The sequence below is a fragment of the Notamacropus eugenii genome, chromosome 4 (genome assembly GCF_028372415.1).
Source record: "Notamacropus eugenii isolate mMacEug1 chromosome 4, mMacEug1.pri_v2, whole genome shotgun sequence".
Classification (NCBI taxonomy): Eukaryota; Metazoa; Chordata; class Mammalia; order Diprotodontia; family Macropodidae; genus Notamacropus; species Notamacropus eugenii.
Window position 1 is genome coordinate 88,002,043 of NC_092875.1, and position 27,127 is coordinate 88,029,169.

Here is a 27,127-nt window from a genome sequence, read left to right on the forward strand (position 1 = left end):
GGGCTATCTCCAACATTCTGGAATAGTTTAACACCATCTGGACTGGAGGCTCAAGTAGATCAATGCATGGTGAGCAATTCAGATATGGCACTAAGTTAATTAACCAATTGGATAACTGATATAGTAATTCACCTTTCCAGGGGCTTAAAGAAGCCACATACTGAAGCCATATTAAAAAGGGGTCCCACGTAATGGCCTTTTTTAGTTTTTCTTTGGATCTGATATGTCTCTGTCCTTATCACCCTTGATCACCAACTCTCTGTGCCTAAATGGGGTAAGTAACCTTATTTGTAACATTCATTGCTCATCACACAATGATTAAAACACTCGAATATTTAATTTAAAACAGAGGATACATCATATCAACAAGTGGTATATGGACAACTTAAGTATTGCTACCATCTTTGGAAAGATTATAAGAATTTAATTCCACAAAGATATAGGAAAGCAGTTCAGGTAGGGCCTGTGTTACACCTGGCCTTGAAAACTAACCAATTTCAAGCTAATAATTATTTCAAAGACAGGTTAAATAGGAATCTAGGGTGGCTATGAAGGAACCCAAGCAGAGGTTCATATAAGGGTCCTCTAACCCAGATAAGCAAGCCTCTTGGATGGTATTATTTCAATGCCACATATATTTTTCAATACTTTATGAATGGTATTCATATTCAACAATGCCTGATGTAGAGCCAGAGCTCTGGCTTGGACACTTAAAGGGGATCTGGGTTCAAATCCCAGTTCTGCCACTAAATACCTTTCCCTGGTGAAGGATGCTTAAAGCTTTTTTAGTGCATAGTAAAGCCCAGGTTTAAGAAAGCTAAGTTTAAGTCCCTTCCTTTGATACTCCTGGTGTCAATATCTGGCCTTTAGTCCCAGAAGAATCAGGATTATAAAATTTCTTTATCTTCTGTGAAATCTCAGATTAACTTTCTATGTCCTAAAAACCCATTTCTAGAAACTTACCCAACACTCACTCCAGTCTACAGTCAGGAAGACTGGTATTCAAAACCAACCTCAGATACTCACTAGCTATGTTACCCTAGGCAAGTTACTTAACCTCTCTGCCTCAGTTTATTCATCTGTAAAAGGAGGATAATAATAGCACTTACCTAATAGGGTGGTTGTGAGGAGCAAATGAGATCAAATTTGTAAAGCATTTAGCATAATGCTTGGCATACACTAGGCTCTTAATAAATACATATTTCCTTCCTTCTGTCCTTTCAAAACCTCATGTGCACTATGTATTATCTGGGGCAATAAAACTTGATTGATGTGCTAGGTGAAAAATGCAAAATCATCAGCTTTTTCCCCTGTTCCACATTCCAGTCTTTATTATTCTTATCTGTCAACAACAAAATCATTTTTTTTAGGGTAGTATTCTGGTGAGTACAAAACCCTCTGATGTCCATACATGAGTAGGATAAATACGTATACAATATGTAGGTACATATGCATTTCGTTGTCATTAATAAATGTTTTGGAGATTTGAAGGTGAAAAGTGGACAAAAAAGTTAAGAAAATGGTATACGAGGGTGGAATTTAGATTTCTGAATGACAAAAAGCATAGGAATTATGAGCCTATGGTCACACTAAACAAGGCACTTGAGATGTTATATATCTATTCCAAAGAAATTTGAACTGAAAAGACAGAGGGAGAAAAATCCATGTGTACCCACTAAGCTAAATGCCATTGAGTATAAGCTAAATGCCATTGAGTATCTCTATGTATTTATATCCTTACCCCTCATTCCCAATAGCAGTATAATTGCCAAGAAATTTACAAAAGACATACTCTAGGAAAGAAGTCAGCAATAAAACCCAGTCTTTGATGTCTATATACATGTATCTAAAATGTCCTCCCCGATCAAGATGAACTAGAGCCCCTAACTCATAGACATCAGAATATTATGGATATAATATTTTATATTATAATATTCATATTATAATATAACATAAGATTTGGTGGGATGGGATCCATGACTTGAAGATGGTTTTGAAAGTGTATGTTTTATTCAAAATGAAGATGATAGGTAGAATGGGGAAAGCAGACATGAGTTTATGTTAAAAAGAGAAAGGTCCATGAGGAAATGAAGGAAAGAGAACCAGCATCAGGAAGAGCATTTGTGTATAGATCAGTAGAGGCAGAGACAGAAGCAAAAGAAATATGATCATTTGTACATAATGCAGACAATCTAAACAAGAAAAGAAATAATTAAGTTCAAGAATCATATAAAAAAACCTGTCAGAAGGGCATGATAGTAGTAATGAGCAGCTTCAATTATCCAACATATGATATAGGTTTCTCTGATAAAAGCAAAGTAGCTAATAAATTTTTGACTTGCTTTAAGGATAATTCCATACTTCAAACGATGAAAAAAACAATGAAGGGAATTTCGATTTTGAACTTGATTCTCCTCAACAAAGAGAACTTGTTGTTAGGGTGAAAATGATGGAAACATTGTAGGGAGGGAAGGAACTATTATGGAGAAGGAAAAGAAAGGTTTAATTTGATAGGCAACCTAAATTGGTAAGTAAATAAAGCTTACCAAATGTTATTGTTAGTCCTTCATTTTTAAAGAGAACCAATGACATCACGGGTGATTTCTTGACTAGTATGAGAATTGGATTGAAGTGAGGCAGAGTTGCACAAAGTCATCAGCCTCACTTTCTCTTCCTGAAATCCAATGGCAGGACAAAAATCAAGATGACCGGAGATGACCTGGAACGCAATGGATAATCTTAGCATTTTTGATGCCTGATCAAGTTCTAACCACTCCACTACACCTAACAAAGTCAGAGAGCAAGCTTCTTCTCTAGGTGGAAAGTAAGATCACAGATGTTTTTTACAGGTGACTTGTTATTGCTGTATCTGTGAAGAAATGTTGACATGGTGGAGGCAGGATTTTAAAGAATAATCCTGCTGGGGAAGTGAATGGAAGACACTTGAGCAAATTTTCAGAGCACCTGGTATAACGTATGGAGATGGTAACCTCAAAACAATTTATTCATATAGAACTTCAAGGTTTAGGTGTAAGTATTATTATCCTAATTGTGCAGATGAAGACAATGAGGATCAGAAAAGAGAAGTAATTTGCCCAAGGTCACACAACTAGTAAATGGTGGACAGATCTCGTCTCTTTCCATTAACAGCCTATATTGTAGCATGAGCACAGAATCCTAGTCTGAAAGTAAGGAAGAAGTCTGACAGTTCCTTCAGAATGGTATCATTCCATTAAGTATTATCCAATCAGGATTAAGATCTGTACACACAAGTGAATATGCCTGTATTTGAACAACTTGAGGTGTCATCTGAAGAGTGACTGACTCTCTACTAATAAAGATTTCAGCCCTTCTTCAGTTGCTTTGGTTGAAAAAAACTTTCCCTTTGGAAAACCTTATGTTTAAGAGCCTTTTGATACTTATTTAAAGTCCCCAGATAGTAGCATCCAAAGCTAGTTTTCCAAGCTCTTTTCCAAGCAACAGAATCTAAGGTAGCTTTTGCTCTCCTGGGATAACTTTTGATAACCCAAGGTCATCATCATGCTCCTTGGGGTACTGAAGTAAGATATACATACAAGTAAATGTAAAAATAATAGCTAGCATTTACATCATGCTTTAAGTTTTACAAAGCATCGTACACATTTTATCACACTTGATCCTCACAACAAACCTAGGAGGTAGGTACTATTTTTTTTTCCATTTTACAGATGAGGAAACTGAGAGAGAGAGAGGTTAAGCCAGGGGTGGGGAAGCTGCAGCCTAAAGGTTGCATGTGGCCCTCTAGGTCCCCAAGTGCAGCCCTTTGACTAAATCCAAACTTCATAGAACAAATCCCCTTAATAAGAGGATCTATTCGTAAAACTTGGACTCAGTGTAAAGGCCAAAGGCTCACCGCCCCCATTAAGCTATTTGGCCAGGATTACAGCTAAGTGAGTATCTGAGAAGGGATTTGAACTCAGGTTTCAAACACTTTTAGTCACTGAAATGAGTGTACAAGAAAAGTACAGGGTGCTATGAGATCAAATGGGGATGTCACTTCCATCTCTACACATTCAAAAAAGATGCTGGTGCTGGAACTGGGCTTCAGTTCCAGTTATCTCTATCCACTTCTTATTTCCTCTGTAGGACAACAATTCAATTCAACAAACATTTATTAAATATCTGTTTTGGGGAAATCTTTGGGCAAGAAGCTAGAGATACAAGGACAAATGCCCCTGCTCTCAAGCTATTCCCATTCTACTGGGGAAACAACAGATAAGAAAACACATAAGTAGCATAAGAAAACACCAAATCTGTACAAAGGAAATTTAAAGTAATTTTAGGGCAGAAGGCAGCACTGGATACAGAAGAAAAGAGAAAATGAAGAGGTGAAGATGACTGAGATCACAAATCCAGTGACTAGGAAGAATTGTGGTGTTCTCAAAAGAAATATGGAAGTGAAGGAAGACGGGCAGATTTAGGATAAAAGATAATGAATTCTGGTTTGAACATAATGAGTCTGAGATGGCAATGGGACATCCAGATAGAGATATCCAATAGGTTGGTGTAAATGTGGGAGTATGGTTTAGAAGAGAGATGAGTGCTATATTTATTTAAAGATAATAGGTCCCATTGAAGCAGATGAGATCATAAGAAGAGTGTAAAAGAGAAAAAAGCAGAGGTAACATAATTGAACCCAGGAGTCAAGGGGCAGGACAAATAATTCAATAAAGGAAACCAGGGAATGGTTCAACAGAAGAATCAAGGTACAACAAAGTTAAAAACAAAGGTAGGAAAGAGTACATCCAGGATGAGAGATGGTCCACAGTCTCAAATGTTACAGAGGTCAAAAAGAATGAAGGTGAGGGGGGGAAACACCTATGGACACAACAATGAGCATTTCCTTGGTAACCTTGGAGTCATTTCAGTTTCAACAGAGTGGAGGTTTTAGAAGCCAGACTGGGAGGGACTGAGAAATTAACAAGCAATGAGGAGCTAGAGACAAATATTGTACACTGTTTCCCTTTTAAGTTTCTGATCGTTAAAGGGAAAAGAGATATAGGATGACTACTAGGCAACATTGTTGCCGGAGTGTCGGATTTGTGGTCAGGGAGATTCGAGTTCACATCCAGGATCAGACCCTTACTGTGTGACCCTAGGCAAGTTATTTAACCTCTCTCAGCATATTTCCTTACTTATAAAACGGACAGGATGAAAACCGCCTATCGGACATGGTTCTTGTGGATCAAATACGTAAAGCACTTCGCAAACCTTCAAGTGCTATATAAAAGTTTAGCAGTTATCATTATTAGCTGAGGGCGTGGAGAGGCCACTTTTTTTAAGGATAGGCGGAGAGCTGGGCACATCTGCAGGTGGTATAAGAGCCTGGAGATCAAAGGAGAGACCTTAGCCAGGTGGCTTCCCCTTCATTCCTAGCCACAGCTCCGCGCTCCCAACACTGCAGTAAGCGAGTGTCGAATCAAAGAATGAGGAATGGCTCTTGGTATTCGGGGTCACTAAGAAGCCGAGGAAGAGGGCAGGGTCCTGGGGAGGGACGGCCCTACAGGCGGAGAGAGGAGAAACGAGTTTCCCAATTCGCAGCCACTCCAGGAAAGTGATCAGGCTTTCGCGCTGGAGAAAGAAGCGTACGGTCCTCCAAAAGGCCTAGAGCGTCCTCGGGATGGTGACAGGGGACGCGGATTGGGCTGCACACCGGAGAGTTTCCGGTCCTTGGCTGGGTCCAGAGCTTGAGACTTTGAGACGCGTCCGCCGCCGCCAGAGGCCCCGGGGGACCCCGAGCCCAAGGTGAGTTTGGGTCCCAGTTGGTTTCAAATCCCCTTATTCAGCCAGCCAGCCCCAGGTTCCAGGGACCTGGCGTCGCGTGCACGTGAATGTGTGCGTGTTGTGCGCGTGCGCGCGTGTCACCGGGCGTGTCCGTTGAGAGAGTGCGTCGCGTTCTAATGGAAACCGTTATCTCTGCCCCTCAAACCCATCTCTCCAGCCAACTTCTCTCTCTCTCTTCGGGGAAGGGGGGCACGTCACGGAGTTCTCTGACCCCGCCCTCTCCCTCCCCTCATGTACCCAATCCGCTGCCGCATATTGTCAGTTTCTATCTTCCGTCTCACACTTAGCCTGCCGTCCCCTCCATCCAAGTCTTCATCACCCGCCCTACTGCGGGAGCCTCCCGGTGGGTCTCCCCATCCCGAGCCTCTCCCCTCCGCCGTGCATCCTCCATGCAGCTGCCCAAGGGACACTGATTGCTCAGCGGCGAGCCTGAGCCACATAGCTGGCCAGCTCTCCTCTACGATTCAATTTTAAAGCGCCTCCTGTTTGTGCTGCAACTTAGCCTTCCAGGCCACTTAGACGTTACTTCCCTATAAGCACTCCGAGTGCCTGTCAAACTGTACTCCTAGTTCTCACACTTGCAATTTAATTTCCCATTACCACGCCTTTGCACGTATTATACTCGGTTCCTTGAATGCTTTCTTTTCTCACTTCATCTTAGAATCCTTTGCTCCATTCTAGGCTCACATCCAGGGCCAACAGTAAAAGGAGGCTTTTCTTGATCCACCCAGTTACTGAGAGAAATTATCTCCCTTTATCCATGCCCATGCTTTTATTTTATATTTACTTTGGATAGTTTTCATTTATCTCATCTATGTATATGTTATTCTTTCTAGTAGAAGGTAAGCTCCTTGAGGGTAGAGAATTTTATTTTTGTCTTTTTCCTCCCTACCGCTAGCATAGTGGTTGATACACAGTAGATGTTAATAAATAATTGCTGCATTAAATTTAATTGGGTTGGTATTATATGTATTTGTACTGATTGGGAGTATGTGTATGGGAAGCATTTATCTCTATAGAGCGTATTGTGTATCTGTTTCTTGGAAGACCTGTGTTGGAAATGTGTATGTATCTGCTGAGTGTATATGTTTATCTGCTTGAATTATTGTTCACTCATGTCCAACTCTTCATGACCCTGTTTGGAGTTTTCTTGGCAAAAATACTGGAGCAGTTTGCTACTTCCTTTTCCAGCATATTTTATGGATGAGGAAACTGAGGCAAACAGTGTGAAGTGACTTGCCCAGGGTCACACAACTACTAAGTGTCTGAGGTCACATTTAAACTCAGGTCTACCTGACTCCAGGCTCCACGTCTCTATCCATAAGACCATCTAGGTGCCCCTGCTCCTTGAAGATGTTTTTTATAGTAGTTTAAAGTTTGCAAAGCACTTTCCATGCCATATTTCATTTCTTTCTTTTAACAACCGTATGTGAAGAGGCAACTGGACATATTACTAGTCACACAAGTCTGGACCAAAAGCAACCTTATGTGATAGGCAGTGTAAATAATATAAAGAACCTGTGGTTTTGAAATGTTGGAAATCTTAGTGAATTCCCTGAGGTGAAAAGAGATGAAGGTATTTTCCTGTGGTCAAACAGCTGCTAAGTGTCGGTGAAGGGGTTTGAATCTAGGTCTTCCTGACTGAGGTCAGCACTGTATCCATGAAACCATGCTACTACTCGTAATGGCGTCATAATCTCTACTGAAATGTGCTGTGTTATTTGGAGCATTACAAAGATGAATAAAACATAGCCCTTGTCCTTGAAAAACCTGAAAAGCTGAGGTGAGGGGGGGAATGAGACATAGGCATATGTAACTACAATAGACAGAAAGATGTGACAAAGGCCATAAAGGGCCTCTTCCATGGGTGCTCTGACCCTAATTTTTATTGGAACCAATTTTCTAAGATAATGATACCCAGAGGGTAAGAAAGGGAAGAAGAAGGAAGATGGAGATACAGAACTGGAAGGGAGGATGCCTATCGACTATGAAATGTGAGAACAGTGAGGCCTTTTCTGTCTTCAAAGACTAGTATGGATCAGTGAGCTGATGTAGGAATTCCCTCCAGTGATAAAGATCAAAGACCATCTATGCTTACCTAGTCTGTCCAGTTCTTATCCATGCCCTTCCCAAAGTTTGCTATAGACTTCCCCCCCCACACCTCTGCCCCACAACTTTTGGGGGCCTTCTTCAATTTACTTTGATATCAACAAGATAACACTGGAGATCTTGGTTATTCTATTGGTTATCTACTGTCCTCACCACCTGACCAACCCATCCTTTTTGTTCACACATTTCTTTGAAGATGTACTTTACATCTCTTCTCCTTCATACTATCTTATTTGTAATTTGTCACAGGGCAGCTAGGGCATGCAGTAGATAGAACACTGGAATTGAAGTTCCAGCCTTATATGTCCTAGTTTTGTGACCCTGGACAAGTCTTTTAACCTCTTTCTGCCTCAGTTTCTTCAACCATAAAATGGGGATAATAACACCTATATCACAGAGTTGTTGTGAGGATCAAATGAGAGAATACTTGTAAAGCACCTAGCATAGTGCCCAGCACATAGTAGGCACTTAAGACAACTCTCCCTATTTCTCTTCTCATGCCTGCCATATACCTCTCTAGGGCCCTCTGGAAGATACTAATCCTCACTTTCTTGAAGACTGTAGTGTTCCATGACTCATAGCTATACAACCCTGGTAGAATCTTGGTATTAAAATTATGGGCCTTTGTTTCAGGAAGAAATTAAGCATCATTTAAAAGAACTTTGAAATTTCCAAAGGGCAATCAATTCCTGTTCAATTCTGGGCCCAATTCATTGTCCATTTGAAGTGTCACTTTATATATATACATATGTATATGTATGTATATATATACACACATACACATATATACGTGTTTATAAATACATGTGTATGTCAACCATTCCACAAACTCATCCATCAGAAGATATGCATACATCTCAATATCATCCTACAAACTCGTCTAGATGATATCCAGATATCACTGATCAGTTAATTTTTAGGTTGTCTATCTAACTACATATAACTACATATAAAAGTCGACAATATTTTTTTTTGACAATAGATATTTTTTAATCCACTTTTTTTCCTTTGGGCAAATGTTTAATCCAAAACCTTTCAAGTCATTATGAATCTCAAACAGGAGACTCTGCGGTATTCCAAGTCTTGATGCATCTAGCATAATATAATCTCCAAACAGGAGTACCTGGAGGATCTTCCTATCTACAAGGAATTCTTCTAACTACACTCCGTAATAGTTGATAAACACCGTTTGTGAGCATACATGTTTTATACCTTGCCTGACTGTAATGATCAGAGGGTTTCTGACCAAAGTAATTTCCTCAACCAACAACAATATCTTTCAAGCAATTTTGTATAATTTTGACATATGTATGGGAGACATCTTGTTGAAAGAGAGCCTTTAAGGCAGTGTTTCAATGTTTTACTGAACAAATTTTTAAGTCAACAAACAATAAACATGTTGGTATCTTTTTTTAGTTAATTGTGTGATAATACAGATGTGATCTGCTATAAAATATTGTTTATGAAAGCCTACTAATATCCTCACTAAGGATGTTTTAGTTACAGAGTATCAATGGATTAATCTCTTAAAGAGGCATGGAAAGGTTTATATAAACTGATACAAAATGAAGTAAGAGGAACTTGGAAAGTAATATACACAAGGTAAATGGAAAGAGCAATGACAAAACTGAAATTGAATGCTGCAAAATTATAATTACCAAATGTGGCCACAAAAAAATGATAGGAGAAGATACCTCAAAGATACCTCTCCCTCTTATTTGTAGAGGTGGGGGACCATAGTTGTAGAATACTGCATATTCTATCATACTTTTTTGATATGTTGGTTAACTTTGTGGAACTTTTTAACCTTTTCTTCCTCTTTTTAAATTCTTTATTATGAGGGATGGCTTTCTGGGAGGGATACATTGTGAAATATAGGTTATATTGGTAATGATAATGGTTTTGGAATTCGTTTGGAATCAAACCAAAAAATATCAATAAAATTTTTAAAAGATTTTCTTTATGATTTCATATATCTGGGAAAGTAGGCATATGAGTTGGTACTTACTGATGTTCTCTTGGTGACCCTTTCTTTTGTAGTAATAAGGTTTGAGGTTTTCTCTATGCCTTTGGCATCTTGCTTTCCTTCAGTTACCTTGAGACTTAGTCCCTCAGCATCTTCATAATTGGGTCCTCTCCAGCACAGATCTCTTCTATGTCTGCTGGACCAGTCCGCTGCCTTTTGCATCTTTGGTCTCTTAAGGGCATATTTCATCTCCTCTATCAGCACATCCAGGACTATGATGTTAGAGTATGAATGTGATTATTTCACTGTCCACAAAGAGTTTGATACAACAATCTTTACTAATTTTTTTCCATTTTATTTCTTCTGTTTATTTTATATTTTTTCAATTTCATCCTTAAATTCCCTTGGAATGAGTTTGCTGTGTTAGGTCTCTCACCAAGCTTTCTTTCAGCTTTTTGTTTTTATCCACTGCTTCTATCTTTTATAAGGTGATTCTGTTCATTTACCTTCTCTATTATCTTTTACAAATGAATTCATATCCTACAATGTTGGTGTCTTTATTGGTGAAACCAATACATCTTTCCAACTGTCAAATAAATAATTGTTTATTGATAAAGGTACTTTGGTCTCTTCCTTATAGTAATTGATTTATATTGGTTAAATTGCTGTGTGAAAATTTTATATTTGTTGCTAATGTCCTTTCCTGCATACACAGCCCATTTTTCCAGCCTTAATAGTTAATGTAAACATTATTAGAATATTTTAATTATTATTAGAATTATTTTAATTATGCACAATATCTTTTTCTAACTTTTATTCTTCCAGTTTTCTGTTAATTTTTACTTTTGCCTTAATAAGAAGAAAGGAAGAAGCATTTATAGAGTGCCTACCACGTGCCAGGCTCTGTGCTAAGCACTTTACAAATATGATCTCATTTGGTTCTCACAGTAGTCCTGGAAGGTAAGTACTTTTATTATCCCTATTTTATATTTCAGGAAACCAAGCCAATCAAAGGTGAAGTGACTTGCCCAAGGTCACACAGCTAGTAAGTGTCTGAGGTCAAATCTGAATTCAGAGCTTTCTGACTCCTAGGCCATGACTATCTTCTGTGCACCTAGCAGCAGTGGTCTGATGATACATACATTGCTGATTCAGGAATGATTCTCACATCTTGGTAATGAATCTTTTTTTTTAATTTTAATTTATTTATATAACTTTTAGCATTCATTTTCACAAAATTTTGGGTTCCGGTTTTTCTCCCCATTTGTCCCTTCCCCCCACCCCAAAACACAGAGCATTCTAATTGCCCCTATCACCAATCTGTCCTCTCTTCTATCATTCCTCTCTTCCCTTGTCCCCATCTTCTCTTTTGTCCTGTAGGGCCAGATAACTTTCTATACCCCATTACCTGTATTTCTTATTTCCTAGTAGCAAGAACAGTACTCAACAGTTGTTCCTAAAACTTTGAGTTCCAACTTTTCTTCATCCCTCCCTCCCCACCCATTCCCTTTGGGAAGGCAAGCAATTCAATATAGGCCATATCTGTGTAGTTTTGCAAATGACTTCCATAATAGTCATGTTGTGTAAGACTAACTATATTTCCCTCCATCCTATCCTGCCCCCCATTGCTTCTATTCTCTCTTTGGATCCTGTCCCTCCCCAAGAGTGTTGACTTCAGATTGCTCCCTCCTCCCACTGCCTTCCCTTCCATCATCCCCCCAACCCTGCTTATCCCCTTCACCCCCACTTTCCTGTATTGTAAGATAGGTTTTCATACCAAAATGAGTGTGCTTTTTATTCCTTCCTTTGGTCGAATGTGATGAGAGTAAACTTCATGTTTTTCTCTCACCTCCCCTCTTTTTCCCTCCACTAAAAAGTCTTTTGCTTGCCTCTTTTATGAGAGATAATTTGCCCCATTCCATTTCTCCCTTTCTCCTCCCAATATATTTCTCTCTCACTGCTTGATTTCATTTTTTTAAGATATGATCCCATCCTATTCAATTCACTCTGTGCTCTCTGTCTGTGTGTGTGTGCATGTGTGTGTGTGCATGTGTGTGTGTGTGTAATCCCACCAACTACCCAGATACTGAAAAGTTTCAAGAGTTACAAATATTGTCTTTCCATGTAGGAATGTAAACAGTTCAACTTTAGTAAGTCCCTTATGATATCTCTTTGCTGTTTACCTTTTCATGCTTTTCTTCATTCTTGTGTTTGAAAGTCAAATTTTCTTTTCAGTTCTGGTTTTTTCATCAAGAATGCTTGAAAGTCCTCTATTTCACTGAACGACCATATTTTCCCCTGAAGTATTATACTCAGTTTTGCTGGGTAGGTGATTCTTGGTTTTAGTCCTAGTTCCTTTGACTTCTGGAATGTCATATTCCATGCCCTTAGATCCCTTAATGTAGAAGCTGCTAGATCTTGTGTTATCCTGATTGTATTTCCACAGTATTTGAATTGTTTCTTTCTAGCTGCTTGCAATATTTTCTCCTTGAGCTGGGAACTCTGGAATTTGGCCACAATGTTCCTGGGAGTTTCTCTTTTTGAATCTCTTTCAGGCGGTGTTCTGTGGATTCCTTGAATACTTATTTTTCCCTCTGGTTCTAGAATATCAGGGCAATTTTCCTTGATAATTTCATGAAAGATGATGTCTAGGCTCTTTTTTTGATCATGGCTTTCAGGTTGTCCCATAATTTTTAAATTGTCTCTCCTGGATCTATTTTCCAGGTCAGTTGTTTTTCCAATGAGATATTTCACATTCTCTTCCATTTTTTCATTCTTTTGGTTTTGTTTTGCGATTTCTTGTTTTCTCATAAAGTCATTAGCCTCCGTCTGTTCCATTCTCATTTTGATAGAATTATTTTCTTCAGTGAGCTTTTGAACCTCCTTTTCCATTTGGCTAATTCTGCTTTTGAAAGCATTCTTCTCCTCATTGGCTTTTTGAACCTCTTTTGCCAATTGAGTTAGCCTACTTTTCAAGGTGTTATTTTCTTCAGCATTTTTTTGGGTGTCCTTTAGCAAGGTGTTGACCTGCTTTTCATGCTTTTCTTGCATCTCTCTCATTTCTCTTCCCAGTTTTTCCTCCACCTCTCTAACTTGATTTTCAAAATCCTTTTTGAGCTCTTCCATGGCCTGAGCCCATGGAATATTTATTTTGGATGTTTGGGATACAGAAGCCTTGACTTCTATGTCTTTCCCTGTTGGTAAGCATTGTTCTTCCTCATCTGGAAGGATGGGAGAAGATACCTGTTCACCAAGAAAGTAACTTTCTATGGTGTTTTTTCTTTTTTTTCCCTTTTCTGGGCATTTTCCCAGCCAGTTACTTGACTTCTGAGTTTACTCTCCACACCCATCTCGCCTCCAGTTCAGCCCAGCTAGTGCTTGGGGGCTGAGATTCAAATACTGCTTCCCAGCCTTAGGACTTAGGCAGGGGCGGGGCTGCTATTTAGTGTGAGATCAAGTTCAGGTGCTCAGGTGGGGGCAGGGCTGCCACTCAGGGCTCAGTTCCCTCAGGGGGTTTATGCAGAGACCTTCAACAATGGATCCAAGCTCTTGCCTCCATTGGGAGCCCCTGTCTGCTGCTGCCTCCACTTCTGCCTCCCGAGGGGGCCTGAGTTATGGAGACACCCCGCTCCCGTCTCGGCCAGCCAAAGAGACCCTCTCACTGACCCTTGTCACCTGTGGGTGGAGGGACCTGCGCGGCTGCTGGAGATTCTGTCCCTGAAGCCTGCTCAGATCTGCTCCCCTTGGTGCTGCTCAGCAGAGGCAAGTCTGGGCTCTGCTCCGGGTCCAGTGCGGATGGACCTTTCATGTCAGTTTTTCAGGTCTCTCTGGAAAAGAAATCTCCTCTGCCCCATTGTTCTGTGGCTTCTGCTGCACCAGAATTTGTTGGGAGTTCTTCTTTACAGGTATTTTATGGGCTGTGGGTTAGGAGCTAGCATATGTGTATCTTTCTACTCTGCCATCTTGGCTCCTCCCCCTGTAATGAATCTTTTCCTGACTTAAGATATTATGTTTCAGTTTTTTGTAGCACTGTTAATGCTTACAGTGTCCAATACCTTCCAATGTTTCTAGTGTTTGGCCTCTCTCATTCTTTACTCTTGAACCATATTTTGCAATATTTTTTTTTGCATCTTCACCTATTCCCATCTTGAATATCAATCAATTCCCATTGATGTCGCTGAGTATTGATGTATATGTTGATTTAATTTGGATGGTCTTATTAATTTCAGCATAGAATTTCTCTGTCTTTGTCCTCTGCAAGAGATTTTAAGTCCACAAGCATTTATTAAGTGCCTACTATGTGCCAGGCATTAAACTGCACTTATTTTCATTTTTGTATTTTTGTAAATACTTGTCACGAACACTGTATAATACAAGGAAAATATATATCCTAGTCAATAATATTGTTGCCTTTGTATACAGAATAAAACACATTCCACCAGCTACCTTGTTTACTTTTCCAGGAAAACCTCTGTGCTGTTCCCCACCTCCACCCCCACCCCATTTAGATGCAACTTCACTTTGTCTTCAGGTTTCATTTACAGCAAGGATGTCAGGGTTAATACAATTCAGTTCTTTCAATAATATATCTGTTCTTTAATGATTTGACCAAGTACCAACAGCTAAGTGAATATTTAAAAATCTAAAAATTGTGATTCCTTTAGTGTCTCAATATTGCTCATATATACTGTTCTTTCCATGTAGACAGTTTCTACCCTGGTAGAGGTTCTCACCACCTCATACTTGGACTATTGCAGCAGCCTTCTGGTTTAATAAATGTGAGAACTTCTGTATATCCTTGAACATATACAGAGCAACAGATATCTGGATCAAAGGATATGTGACTTTCTTCACAGAATTCCAGTTTTCCTGAGAAGTTGGACCACTTCACAGATTCATCAATGGTGTATTAATGTGCTGATCTCACAATTCTATCAACATTTACTTTTTACAACTTTTATTATCTTTTCCAAGTTTTTGTGTATGAGATGAAGACTCATAATTGGTTTAATTTTCATTTCTTTTATTATTAGGGATTTGGAAGTCTCTTGTGTGATTATTGATAGTTTGCGATTCTTTTTATATCCCTTGACCACTTATATATTGGGGAATGCTGTTTCTCACATATTTGACCCTATCTATTTGATCTACAAAAATTTTATCGGAGATATTTGCTGCAACAATTTTCCCCCTTTAACTCAACTATCCCATTGCTGGTCATAGGCTCAAAGACAGTTTCCCTTCTTACACTAATTGCATTGATTTGTTTACGTAAAAGTTTTTAAATTTCATATAGTTTGAACTGTTTATTTCATTTATTTTTTAGCACTTCCTCTAAACCTTGTTTAAGAATGATCCTTTTAGCCATAGTTGTGAAAGGTATTGCCTTCTATCTTCCTCTAATTTTTAAAAATGATGTGACTTTTTGTATTTGGATTGCATATACATTTGTAACTTATTATAATAGATAGTGTAAAGTGCTTGAGTGAATCAATTTTCTGCCAAATTGCTTTCCAATCTTCCCAGAAATTCTAATTTAATAGGCAGACTTTTCCCAAGTAGTTTATGATCTTGGTTTTATTGAATACTGAGTTCCTGAATTCACTTGTTTCTGATTCGTGATTAGCTAGACTCATTCCATTAATTTACTTTTCTATTTTTTAACCAAGACCAAAGAGTTTTGATAATTATTGCTTCATAGTATAGTTTGAGGTCTATAAATGTTATTTTTCTCATCATTCATACTTCCCCCCACCATTATTTCCCTTGAGAATCTAGATTTTTTGTTCCTTCAAATTAATTTTGTGCTATTTTGCCTAAATGTTTTGCAGTGAGCAAGTCCTCTCACCTCTCTGGGCTTCTGTGAAGTGAGGAGGTTGGATTAAATGACTTCTAATCCCCCTTTTCAGCTTTAATTCTATGGTCCCATGATCTCAGGAACCCCTTGGTATTTTGATTGATGTAACACTTAATATGTAATTAGGTTGTGTTATCACTTTTATCATGTTAGCATAGCCCAAGCATAAACTATGAATATTCTTCCAATTATTTCTCTTTCATTATTCTGTAAGAAGTGTTTTAGTGTGATTTTATTTGTTTTTAAATTTTTTACTTACCTATTTTTAGTTTTTAACATTCACTTTTATGAGATTTTGAGTTCTAAATTTTTGCCCTTTCCTCCCCTTCCCCCTCCCCAACGTGGCATGAAATCTAATGTAAGCTATAGATGTATAATCATATTAAACATGTTTCCACATTAGTCATATTGTGAACTAAAAATCAGAACAAAAGAAAAAAACATGAGAGAAACCAAAGAGAGAGATAGAAAATAGTATGCTTTGATCTGCATTCACACTCCATAGTTCTTTCTCTGGATGAGGGTAGCATTTTCCATCATGAATCTTTTAGAATTGTCTTAGATCATTGCATTGCTGAGAAGAGTCTATCAAAGTTGATCATCTCACAGTGTTACTGTTACTGTGTACAATGTTCTCCTGGTTCTGCCCACTGCACTCAGCATCAGTTCATTCAGGTTTTTCTGAAATCTGCTTGCTCACCATTTCTTATAGAACTATAGTATTCAATTACATTTATATACCAGAACTTGTTCAGCCATTTCCTAGTTGATGATCATCCCCTCAATTTCCAATTCTTTGTCACCACAAAGAGCTGTTATAAATATTTGTGTACGTGTGAGTCCTTTACCCTTTTTTATGATGTCTTTGGGAAATAGTAATGAGTGCTGGATAAAAGGGTATACACAGTTTTATAATCCATTGGGTAAAGTTCCAAACTGCTTTCCAGAATGGGTGGATCAGTTCACAACTCCACAAACAGTGCATTAGTGTTCCAATTTTCCCATATCTTCTCCAACATTTAGCATTTTCCTGTTTTGTCTATTTCTGCAAAGAGTGTTTTATGACTGCATTTATGTTTTCAGTATGAATTGGTATATTGACTTCCAGATACATTTTGCAAAGAAACAAGCATTTATTAAGTGTTTACTATGTGCATCTCTTCTAGATCTCTTCTTTCCAAACACTGGCCTAAGTGCTGGGATACAAACATAAGCAGTAACTGTCTTCAAGGAGCTTACATTCTAATGGGGAAATGTAAAACACAAAAGGGAAATGAAAAGTAGGATACCCTAGTTGGGCCATGGTGTTGAAATTTAGAAAAATAGGAGCACAGACAGGAGGATAATGATACTTGGTCAGCCTGAGACCCTTCCCAAAAATAGAGGCCTTGGGAGGTACTCACTAATAGGAGAAAACAGCTAGCATGGTGGAAGGATATTCCAGGGTGAGAAGGCCATAGATACAAACACTAAAAGGTAAGGAGGCCCCAGGCACTGAGGGAAATTCTAGAGTGAGATCACAGCTTAGCCATAGTATTAAAATCCAAAAGATCAGAAGTACAGACAGGAATGGAATGAATTATGTAGTTATTTTGAATAGGAATTTTTGTTAATTTTCTTTCTATTATTTGCTCCTGATTTTTGTTATTGTTATATAGTGATGTCACCAATTTTTGTGAATTTATTCTGCATCCCATTACTTTACTGATCTCAGTGTCTTTACTGATTCTTTAGAATTTTCTAAATAAACTCATGTTTTCTGCAAATAGGCTTAATTTTATGCCTTTGCTGATCTTTATGCGTTTAATTTTCTCTATTGCCTTATTATGATTGCTAGCATTTCTAAAACTATGTCAAATAGTAAGAAGAGGGAGCTGCAGACAAATCCATTTTTATAAATCTTTGTTAAATGTACTTTGTTCCTGTCCAGGAGTCTGAAATTCATACATTTTAAACCATAGTCCAGAAAATCTAAATCTTATTCTCAAATACCACCTTCTTAGCCAGCTATTTAATTCCCAAATCAGCTTTTATTTTCATCATTTACTTTTAGAGGGCATCTGTGAGGGGGGGGGGGGAAGAAAATAAAAAACAAAAAAACTTGTGTCCCGTTGATTTTTTGTTTCTTGCCTAAGACCCTGTAATTTTTGGCAGTGTTTCTAGGTTGCTTCTTGTACTATTTGTGGCCTCATGAATAACCAGATGTTGCTAGCCATCTATTTTGACAAGTCTTCAGAGGTTCTCTGTTAAGTATTAAATATATACTCCAGCAAGACAATGGTCTTCTTTGTTATTATCAGGTCAACCAATAGCTACCTGAGTAGCCCTGAGCAGAGAATCACTAACTACCACCACTCTCATTCCTTTGATCCTTCCTGCATAAATCCTTACTTCCCAACACTTGGAGACCTGCTTTATCCTTCTTGAAATACAAGTCCTCCTAGAACAAGTAGGCGTTTCCTCTTTGTAAGACCCAACTTTCTCCTCTTCAGGAAGAACCTCAAAATTTATTTTTGCTCCAATTATATAGTGGCCATTCTTTTTTCTTCCTCTATGTGACATTTTTCCATTCTCCAGTTTCCTGACCTAGGTCAGGTTTTCCCTTGTGTCTTTTCAGATCTTTTTTCTACTTTTTTATTTCCACACTGAAACCTACTTCTAGTTTTTTGAGAACATTTAGTTGTCCATGAAGTCACTTCTCATCTCTGAATCTCAGTTTCCTTACCTGTTAGATGGGGATTTAAAGTGTGTCATCTATCTGTTAACAAAAAAATATATTTCACAAGTCCATGAGACATACATTGCTACTGGATTTATTACAAGAGAAATGAATGTGCCTGTAGAACTCCAGGTGCAAGGAGTTCACAATCCTTAACAAAGCTTGCATATTTATAAAATTGCAATAGAGGGAGGAGGAGGAGGAGGAGGAAGAGCAATCTTCCCCAAATGGGAATGGTTTAGGAGGGGGGAAAGAGGTGGGGAAAGGACTAATTCCCTCCCACAGGGGAAGAGAAGTCATGAATAAGTGAGATGACAAAAGCAGCATTCTTTTCCCTTGGGAATTGTTAGACTGTGAAGATAGGAAGCTCTGCTTATCTACAAGGGTCCCAGCTGCAGTTTCTCAGTCTGGTGCAGAATGACTGGCATATGTCTTGACTCTCATGCACAGGATGTCCAGCTTGGGGTGCAAATAACAAATTATGTCCAGTTCAAGGGGGGCTTCATCTTAGACACTTTCAGGGTCTCCTGCATAATCTGGGTCCAGTGTTTCTGGAAAATATGACAACTCAAGAAGACAAGTTCAGGGGGCCCCATACGGTTGTTGTGAGGAATATACTTTGTAAATTATAAAGCAGAACAGAAATGTGACATGCATGAGTGACTAATGGTGCAATGGGCAGGAGTATCTAATAAATGGAGTAAATGTGGATTTTAGGACAAGAAAAGTTGGTATCCCTAAAAGAGATATTGAATAGAACTGTACTGAATTAAATCCTCAAAGTAGAATGGGTTGATTTGGGGAGATGGTCAGTTTCCTGTTATTAGAGGTCTTCAAGCTAAGGGTGATTGTCTAGAGGGAATTGCTGTTCAGATACAAGTTGTATTAAATTACCCAAGACCCCATGAAAATCTGAGATTCTCTCTCTCCACTGATGAGTACCTTGCATGGGTTTAGAGTGGGAACTAGGCCAGGGTAAAAAGAGGGATAATAGATGCTGTGGGAAAATCACAGAAATACATTTTATCATTATATTAAAAATATTATGAGAATTATTGGTAGCATGAGACCCTCAACAAGGACATGGGAATTGAAGCCTTAGAGGAGAATTTCATAATTATAATAACTTACATTTAGGCAGTGTTTTATATTTTTACAAACAATTCTTTCCTCACTATAGGTCTTTAATACAGGTAGTGCAAAGATTATTATCTTCATGTTACAGGTGGGGAAACTAAAGATATGAGTGATGAAGTGACTTGCCCAAGGTTTCACTGCTAATCATCAAGCCTGGGTCTTCTGATTTTGAGTCCAGGGCTCTCAACACCATATAAATTATGTTACTGAGAAGTCTCCAACATGGATAGAAAAAAACCTGGATAGAAATTATTTACTTACTGATGGTAGAAACCCCATTAGACGGTAAGCTTCTTGAGGTCAGAGACTATCTTTTGCCTTGTTTGATATCCTCAACACTTAGCATGATGCTTAGCACATAGTAGGTACTTAATGAATATTTATTGAATTAAACCCAGTAACCCTCCCATGAGTTCAGAAGATGGATCATATGATGCCACATTGGAAGAGGATGACTTCGGAGCCTGGGTCATGTTTCAATGTGGAAGATATTCCCAGCAGTAAGGCAGGCAGAGGTCTATGTGGAAGGCTGATTAACTGACTAGAAATTTCAAGAGAATATAGTGGAGGTGATATACAAACCTCTAAGTTCCAGGATGGGAAGAACTCCCACAAAACTCAACCACTTTCTTTAGGCTTTAAATCCTGAAAGGCTGACAAAATTAAAAAAAAAAATCAATGTCTGGTGTGTCATGTCTTCTCTAAATTTCCAGTCTTCTCCCATCATTATGCACAAAGTTCTTAATGGGTATTAGATGCATAAATTGGTATGAGGGGAAAATGGGTTTAGGGTTGGCCTAGGTTGCTCCTGGGTGAGAGATTCATCGATGTTGTTGTTCAGTTATTTTTCAGTCCTGTTCAACTCTTTATGACCCCCCTCTGAGGTTTTCGTGGCTAGATAGTGGAGTGGTTTGCCATTTCCATCTCCAGCTCATTTTATAGATGATGAAACTGAGGCAAACAGGGTGAAGTCACTTACCCACAGCATTTACTAAATGTCTGAGGCTAGATTTGACTTTATCTTTCTGGGTTCAGGCTTGGCACTTTATCTACTGTGCCAGCTAGCTGCTGATAGCTTTGCTTTAAAGTACATTTTGAAATCTGGTAGAATGAGTCCCTTTTCATCTGTTCTCTTTTGTCACATTTCTTCTTGATATTTTTGCCCATCTGTTCTTCTATAAGAATGTGTTATGACTTTAATTCTACAAATTAAGAGAAGGATTTTGGTGGGGGTTGTGAGCATTTCATCTGTGAATTAATTTGAGAAATAATGATATCTTTACTATATTTGGTCTTAGCTTTCTTCAGCACTCAATTCAGATGCTCTAACATCCCTGTGAGCTAAAGGAATGAACACAGGAAAGCTGGTTCCAGGAACAGCTCACTGTACCCAGTCAGCATACACCCATCAGTATTCCCCTTCTATATATCCATATTCATATGTGTATATTTATATATACAAGCTATATATGTGCATGCATATATATCAAACATTCATATACACACACATACATAAACGTTGTCAAGGAGATCAATGTCTCAATTAAAATTATCTCTCTTTGTTCTTATTTCTCCTCGATTATCACCTTAGGCTGGCTGAATGCCAATTCCAGTCATTTTGTCCTTGTCCTTCAGCCATTATATATTATAAGCTTCTTGAGAGCACCATCTGTGTTCTTTATCTTTGTATTTCCAATGTTGAGAACTGGACCTTGTGCGCAGTGAGGGCTTAAGAAAGAGCAGCTGAATTGAATGTGCAATGACTCATATCAGGAATTGTGGGAGAAATAAAATAATGAGTTAAGATAGAAACCCAGACCCCTAGGAGTTTACAGTTTAGCATATTGTTCTAGATGCTGCCTACACTCCTAAAATGATCTCTCTGAATGGAAAAATTGTTATTATACCTTACATCTGCCCTCTCCCTGTCCTCTGTAATTCAGTGACACTGGTCTCCTTGCTGTTCCTCAAACACCCCATCTCTCCAAATTCTCTTAACTCCTGATTTCTGGCATTTTTCTGGCTGTTCCCTGCACCTACAATACTATCCTTTCTCATCTCTGCCTCCTGGTTTCCTAGCTTTTTTCAAGTCCCAGCTAAAATCCCACCTTTTACAGGAAGATTTTTCCGAATCCCCTTCTTACCTATCCAGTGTCTTTACATGTCAAGCCCTTCTAAACAGGCTACTATCCAGCTATACAGACCCATTTGTTGTTCCTTGGACACATTACTCCATCTCCGATGCATTTTCACTGCTATTCCCTCCAGGCCTGGAAGGGTCTCCCTCTTCTCCTTCCGCTTAGCTTCTCTGACTTCATTTGAGGCTCAGCTCAAATCTCACATTCTGCAGGAGGCTTTTCTTGGCTCTCTCCATCTGCTCCCCAGAACCTCCTACTGGTGCCTTCCCTCAGATCTTACCATTTGCATTATACATATCTTGTATGTTCATTGTTATTTGAATGTTGTTTTCCCCATTAAGATGTGATCTTTTTGAGGGCAAGAGTCAGTTCAGCCTTTCTTTGTATCCCCTTCACTTAGAACTGTGGCATATAGAAAGTGCTTGATAAATTCTTATTAACCGACTCACTGAACTTCCTCCCTTCCCTTTAAAATATTTTTCATTATAAGGAATGGAGGGGGAGGGAAGTGAGATACATTGGAAAATAAATATGATGTAAAAAAAAATCAAAATTTTATTTAAACATGTTCATAAAAGATCACTGGTAACTCTGGAGAAAGCAGTTTCAGTTCATTGTGTTTAGAAGACAGATTTCAGATGGTTGATGGATATGCAAAAGGAGAGAAGGTGTCTACAATGAACACAGATAGCTTTTTCCAGTTCAACTAAGAAAGGAAAGAGAGATATAGAATGATAGCTGGAAGGGATGGTAGGGCTTAGTGAAGGTTTTTAAAGAATGAGGTAGACTTGATCATATTTGAAGGCAACAGAGAAAGAATAACCAGGTTGAAGATCAGCGTGGGGGATGATTGAGGGAGCAATCTTTTGGAGAAAATGGGAGGGAATGGGATCAAGGACATATATAAAGGAGCTTTTCATAGACAGGAAAAAGGCCACTTTATTATTCAAAATTAGGAGAAAGAGTAAGTTATGCTGTCATAGCGTTTTGAGGTAAGAATAGGAAAAGAGAGAGTTCAGTGTAGATTGCCTTCAATTTTCTTAGTAAAGTAAGAGACCAGGGCCTCAGATGAGGCCTGAGAGGGTAGGAGAAAAGGGATAAGTACTTTAAGAGACTTGAGGAAAGAAGAGAAGGCTTGAAATAATTTCTGTAGGGAGTGAGATAGAGAATCTAATTAAATACACTTTATTTCATTTTGTCATTACTTTATCACTCTGTTATTCTCTTCTCTCTGTTCCCATTATCAGTCATTATATTAAAAAGCTGCCATTGTTTGATGCCCCAGGTGCTAGATTTAGAAGATATTCTTTCCTAGGCATTTAAAATCCAGTAGCACAGCAAATCCACCAAAGATGAATTATTATTACATTTTTTGCTTGGTATAGGTACATCTTTACAGTGGACTGGAAATTGTTTTGACTTTTGGAAGCCTAGGTCAGCAAAGAAAAGTTATGGCAACATTATTAAACTAAAAATCTTTGAGTTCAGGACAAGAGATGGGCAGTGTGCTTATCATTCAAAGACAAGTCTACATGAAGAGAGACACATTACCAGAAGACTGCATACCCAGTGAAGAATATCTTTGGCCACAGTGACCCAGTAATCTACTTAAGGTGTTAAGGAGTGGCAAACTTTATCAGTAGAAGGATTCACACAGACTAAATTATAGATCCTGCTGTTTGAGGTCTTCCTTACACACCCAGAATCACACATCAGACTGTACCTATCAGTGCATCCTAAGCATTCACATATACTTACCATATGTTTTTAAAACTGAATGTAAGAGACCTTAGGGACAATTTGATGCAACCCTCGTATTTTACAAATTAGGAAACTATTGAATAAAGAGGTCAAGTGAATTGCCTAGCAGTGGTGGGGAATCTGTGGCATACTCAATCAAAGTTTAGATTCAATGAAACCACCACACTTGAGGACCTAGAGGGCCACATGTGTCCTTGGGGTGGCAGCTTCCTCCTTCCTGGTAAGGTCACACAGATAATCAATGACAGAATTGAGACTGGAACCTAAATTGCCTGACTCTCAGAGAAGTATTCTTTTCACTATATCATACTGTATCCTTCAGCAACCCAAGAAATCTATGTCACTTAGGCCAGGAAGAATCAAGATTGAGCCAGAGAAACCACCCCTCAGTCCCCTGTTGACTTTTCCTCCTTTCATTTCTGGCTATTCAAGATCAATTCTGCAGATATCAAAGTTATACACTTCTTTTAAATAACTATTATTCCCTCAACCCTACATTTTTATTGGTAACAGCCATTTCCCTCGATGCTAACAACAACAAAAAAGGTGTTAAGCAAAATTGATCGACGCAGGTACTGTCTGACAACATATATAATATTTTGCTTCCATAGTTCCCATTTCTCTACCAAAAAGAGAATGTATTCATCATATTTTCTGAGACTTGTGTTAGTCACCGCAATTAATCTGAGTCCAACTGCCTTTTAGTGTTCCTTGTGTTTAAATTATTATCGTCATTTTGTATATCATACTGGTTTCTCTCATTTCCCTCTATATCAGGTCTTCCCATGGTTTTCTGAATTCCTTCTATTTGTCATTTTTATGGGGCAATAATATTCTATCACATTCATATACTGCAATTTGTTCAATCATTCACTAATTTAATGGGAACCTTACTTTGTTACAATTTTTTTGGTACCATAAAAAATACTGCTATAAATATCTTGGCATGTATGAGACCTTTCTGTCTTTGATGTCTTTAGGGTTTATGCATAGTAGTAAGTCTGCTAGGTCAGAGGATATGAACAGGTTAATGACTTTCCTTGCATAATTTCAAATTATTAACCATTACTTTTTATAGTGATTTTTCACACTTCAGTTACTTCCTTTACTCTATCATAGAAATCACATGAAATTTTACATTTTTTTTATCTTTGCAGATTCTAAAATAGTTGCTGAAAATAAGCAGTCTGCTCCAAAGTGGGAGTTTGATGAAGAAATAGGACCTTGGGGATGATATCAGGAAGACACTAAAGAAGTGATTCCATGGCATATAAGTTTGAGGCTCCTTGTGCATATGAAGGCAAATTAAAGAGAAAGCAAGAAAATCCATTTGGGCAGAAACTGAGGAATTTCCTTTCTCAGGATGGAGATTTCACAGAAATGACCATTGTCCACAGGAAGAACTCCTTGGGAGAGAGAGGCAAAGAATGTAATGAATTTGGCATAAACTTAAATCTGAACTCAAACCTCATAACACATCAGAAAAAACCAATAGAAGAGAAAGTCCATAAGTGTGACACTTGTGGCAAAATTTTCAAATATAATTCAGACTTAATTGTACATAAAAGAATTCATACTGGGGAAAAACCTTATGAATGTGTTAAATGTGGGAAAACATTTAGCCAGAGCTCACACCTTAGTAAACATAATCAAATTCATACTGGTGAGGAAGCCCATAAATGTGATACATGTGAAAGAAATTTCAAATACAATTCAGACTTAATTATCCATAAGAGAATTCATACAGGGGAGAAACCTTATAAATGTGATGAATGTGGAAAAACCTTTCGCCAGAGCTCACACCTTAACAGACATCATCGAATTCATACTGGAGAGAAACCCTATGAGTGTGATGAATGTGGAGAAGTTTTTGGACTCAAATCACACCTCTTTTTACATGAGAGAATTCACACTGGAGAGAAACCTTATAAATGTAATGAATGTGGAAAGACCTTTAGCCGAAGCTCAACGCTTATTCAGCATCAACAAATTCATACTGGAGAGAAGCCCTATCAGTGTAAGGAATGTGAAAAAGCTTTTGGATTGAAATCACATCTTATTTTGCATCAGAGAATTCACACTGGAGAGAAACCTTACAAATGCAATGAATGTGGGAGAGCTTTTAGTCGGGCCTCAACACTTATTCAACATCAAATAATCCATACAGGAGAGAAACCTTATAAATGTAATGAATGTGGGAAAGCCTTCAGTCAAAGCTCACCATTAACTCAACATCAAAAAATTCACACTGGAGAAAAGCTCCATGAATTTTTTCAATGTGACAAAGCCTTCAGTATAAGTGGAAGATTTATTCAACATCAGTGAATTCACACTGGACAAAAAACATGAATATGACAAATGTGAAAAAATTTTAATCAGAGCTCTAGACCTTTTCTACATCAGAGAATTTATGCTAGAAATAAACCATACAAATATGTTCCAGCTGGCAAAGCTTTTGGTTTCAACTCTTACCTTACTCAACATCAGAAATTCATATTCAATAAACAGCTTAAAGTATTGTAAATGGAGGAAATCCTTTAACTGGAGCTCAGCCTTTACTTAACATCAATAAATTCATATGGGAAAGGGATTCCAGTATAATTAATGTAGTTAAGCCTTTAATCAAGGCTTGCAATTTAGCCTACATCAAAGAATTTATATTGGAGAGAAAACACATAAATGTAATGAAGTCTTTTAATCAATTATTCAAAAAACTTTATTAATTGCCTACTATGTTCCAGGTACCTTGCTGGGTGTTTGCAGTAGAAATAGAAAAGTGAGAGAGTCCTTACCTGCAAGGAGATCTTCATACAGCATCGTAACATTTACACTGGAGAGAATCCTCTTGAATGTAATAAATGTGAGAATGTTTTTGTTCACAGCTCAAGCCTTATTATATGCCAGCAGGTTTGTAATGGAGAAATAACTTGTGTATAGTGAATATGGAAAAGCTTTTAGTTATAATTCAAATATTCTCCATTAGAGAATTTACACTGGAGAGAAACTCTATGAATGTAATAAATGTAGGAAAGCCTCAAACTTCCTCCTCACCTTACTGAAGACCATAAAATTGACAGTGGAGAAAAACTCTATAAATGTATTAAATTTTCAGAAAGCCTTCAGTTGAATTTCAGATAAATATGTTGGAGAAAAGTTCTATCATTGTAAAGAATGTAAAAAAAAAGGCCTTTAGTCAAAGTTCACAACTTATATTCCAACAGAAAATCCATACTGGCTAGAATTCCCAGAAATAGAATCTGTAAAATATCTCATTTGGACATTGTTTTATTGGATAACATGAAATTTATGTTGAATGAAATGAAAAGACATTTAAGTACTTACTATGTGGTCAGCTACTGTGCTAAGCACTGATGATACAAAAGCAAAGACAGTCCTCATCATCAAGGAACTTACATTCTAAAAGGGGAGGATAATACACATTGGGGAGTGGAGGCTAAGATGACTTTGGCTTTCAATGTTTGTGTGTGGGGGTGGCATTAGGGAGTAGATTGGCACATCTCTTCCAGTATCAAGGGCAGAGTTGATTTGATTGTGATTCCAGAAATGGAGCAGAGGTAGAATATGTGTAAGGTGTCAAGGGTGTTGAATGTTGTTGA

The 27,127-nt window shown here is 38.1% G+C and overlaps 1 protein-coding gene across 1 annotated transcript; it reads left to right on the forward strand.

The window, feature by feature from the left end:
• The first annotated feature begins 5,686 nt into the window (after positions 1 to 5,686).
• On the forward strand, positions 5,687 to 26,829 carry LOC140500316 (uncharacterized). The gene is made up of 2 exons (XM_072602784.1): positions 5,687 to 5,784; positions 24,668 to 26,829. The coding sequence occupies exon 2, from the start codon at positions 24,774 to 24,776 to the stop codon at positions 25,833 to 25,835; it is 1,062 nt and encodes a 353-aa protein (XP_072458885.1). The 5' UTR covers positions 5,687 to 5,784; positions 24,668 to 24,773; the 3' UTR covers positions 25,836 to 26,829.
• The last annotated feature ends 298 nt before the right edge of the window (positions 26,830 to 27,127 follow it).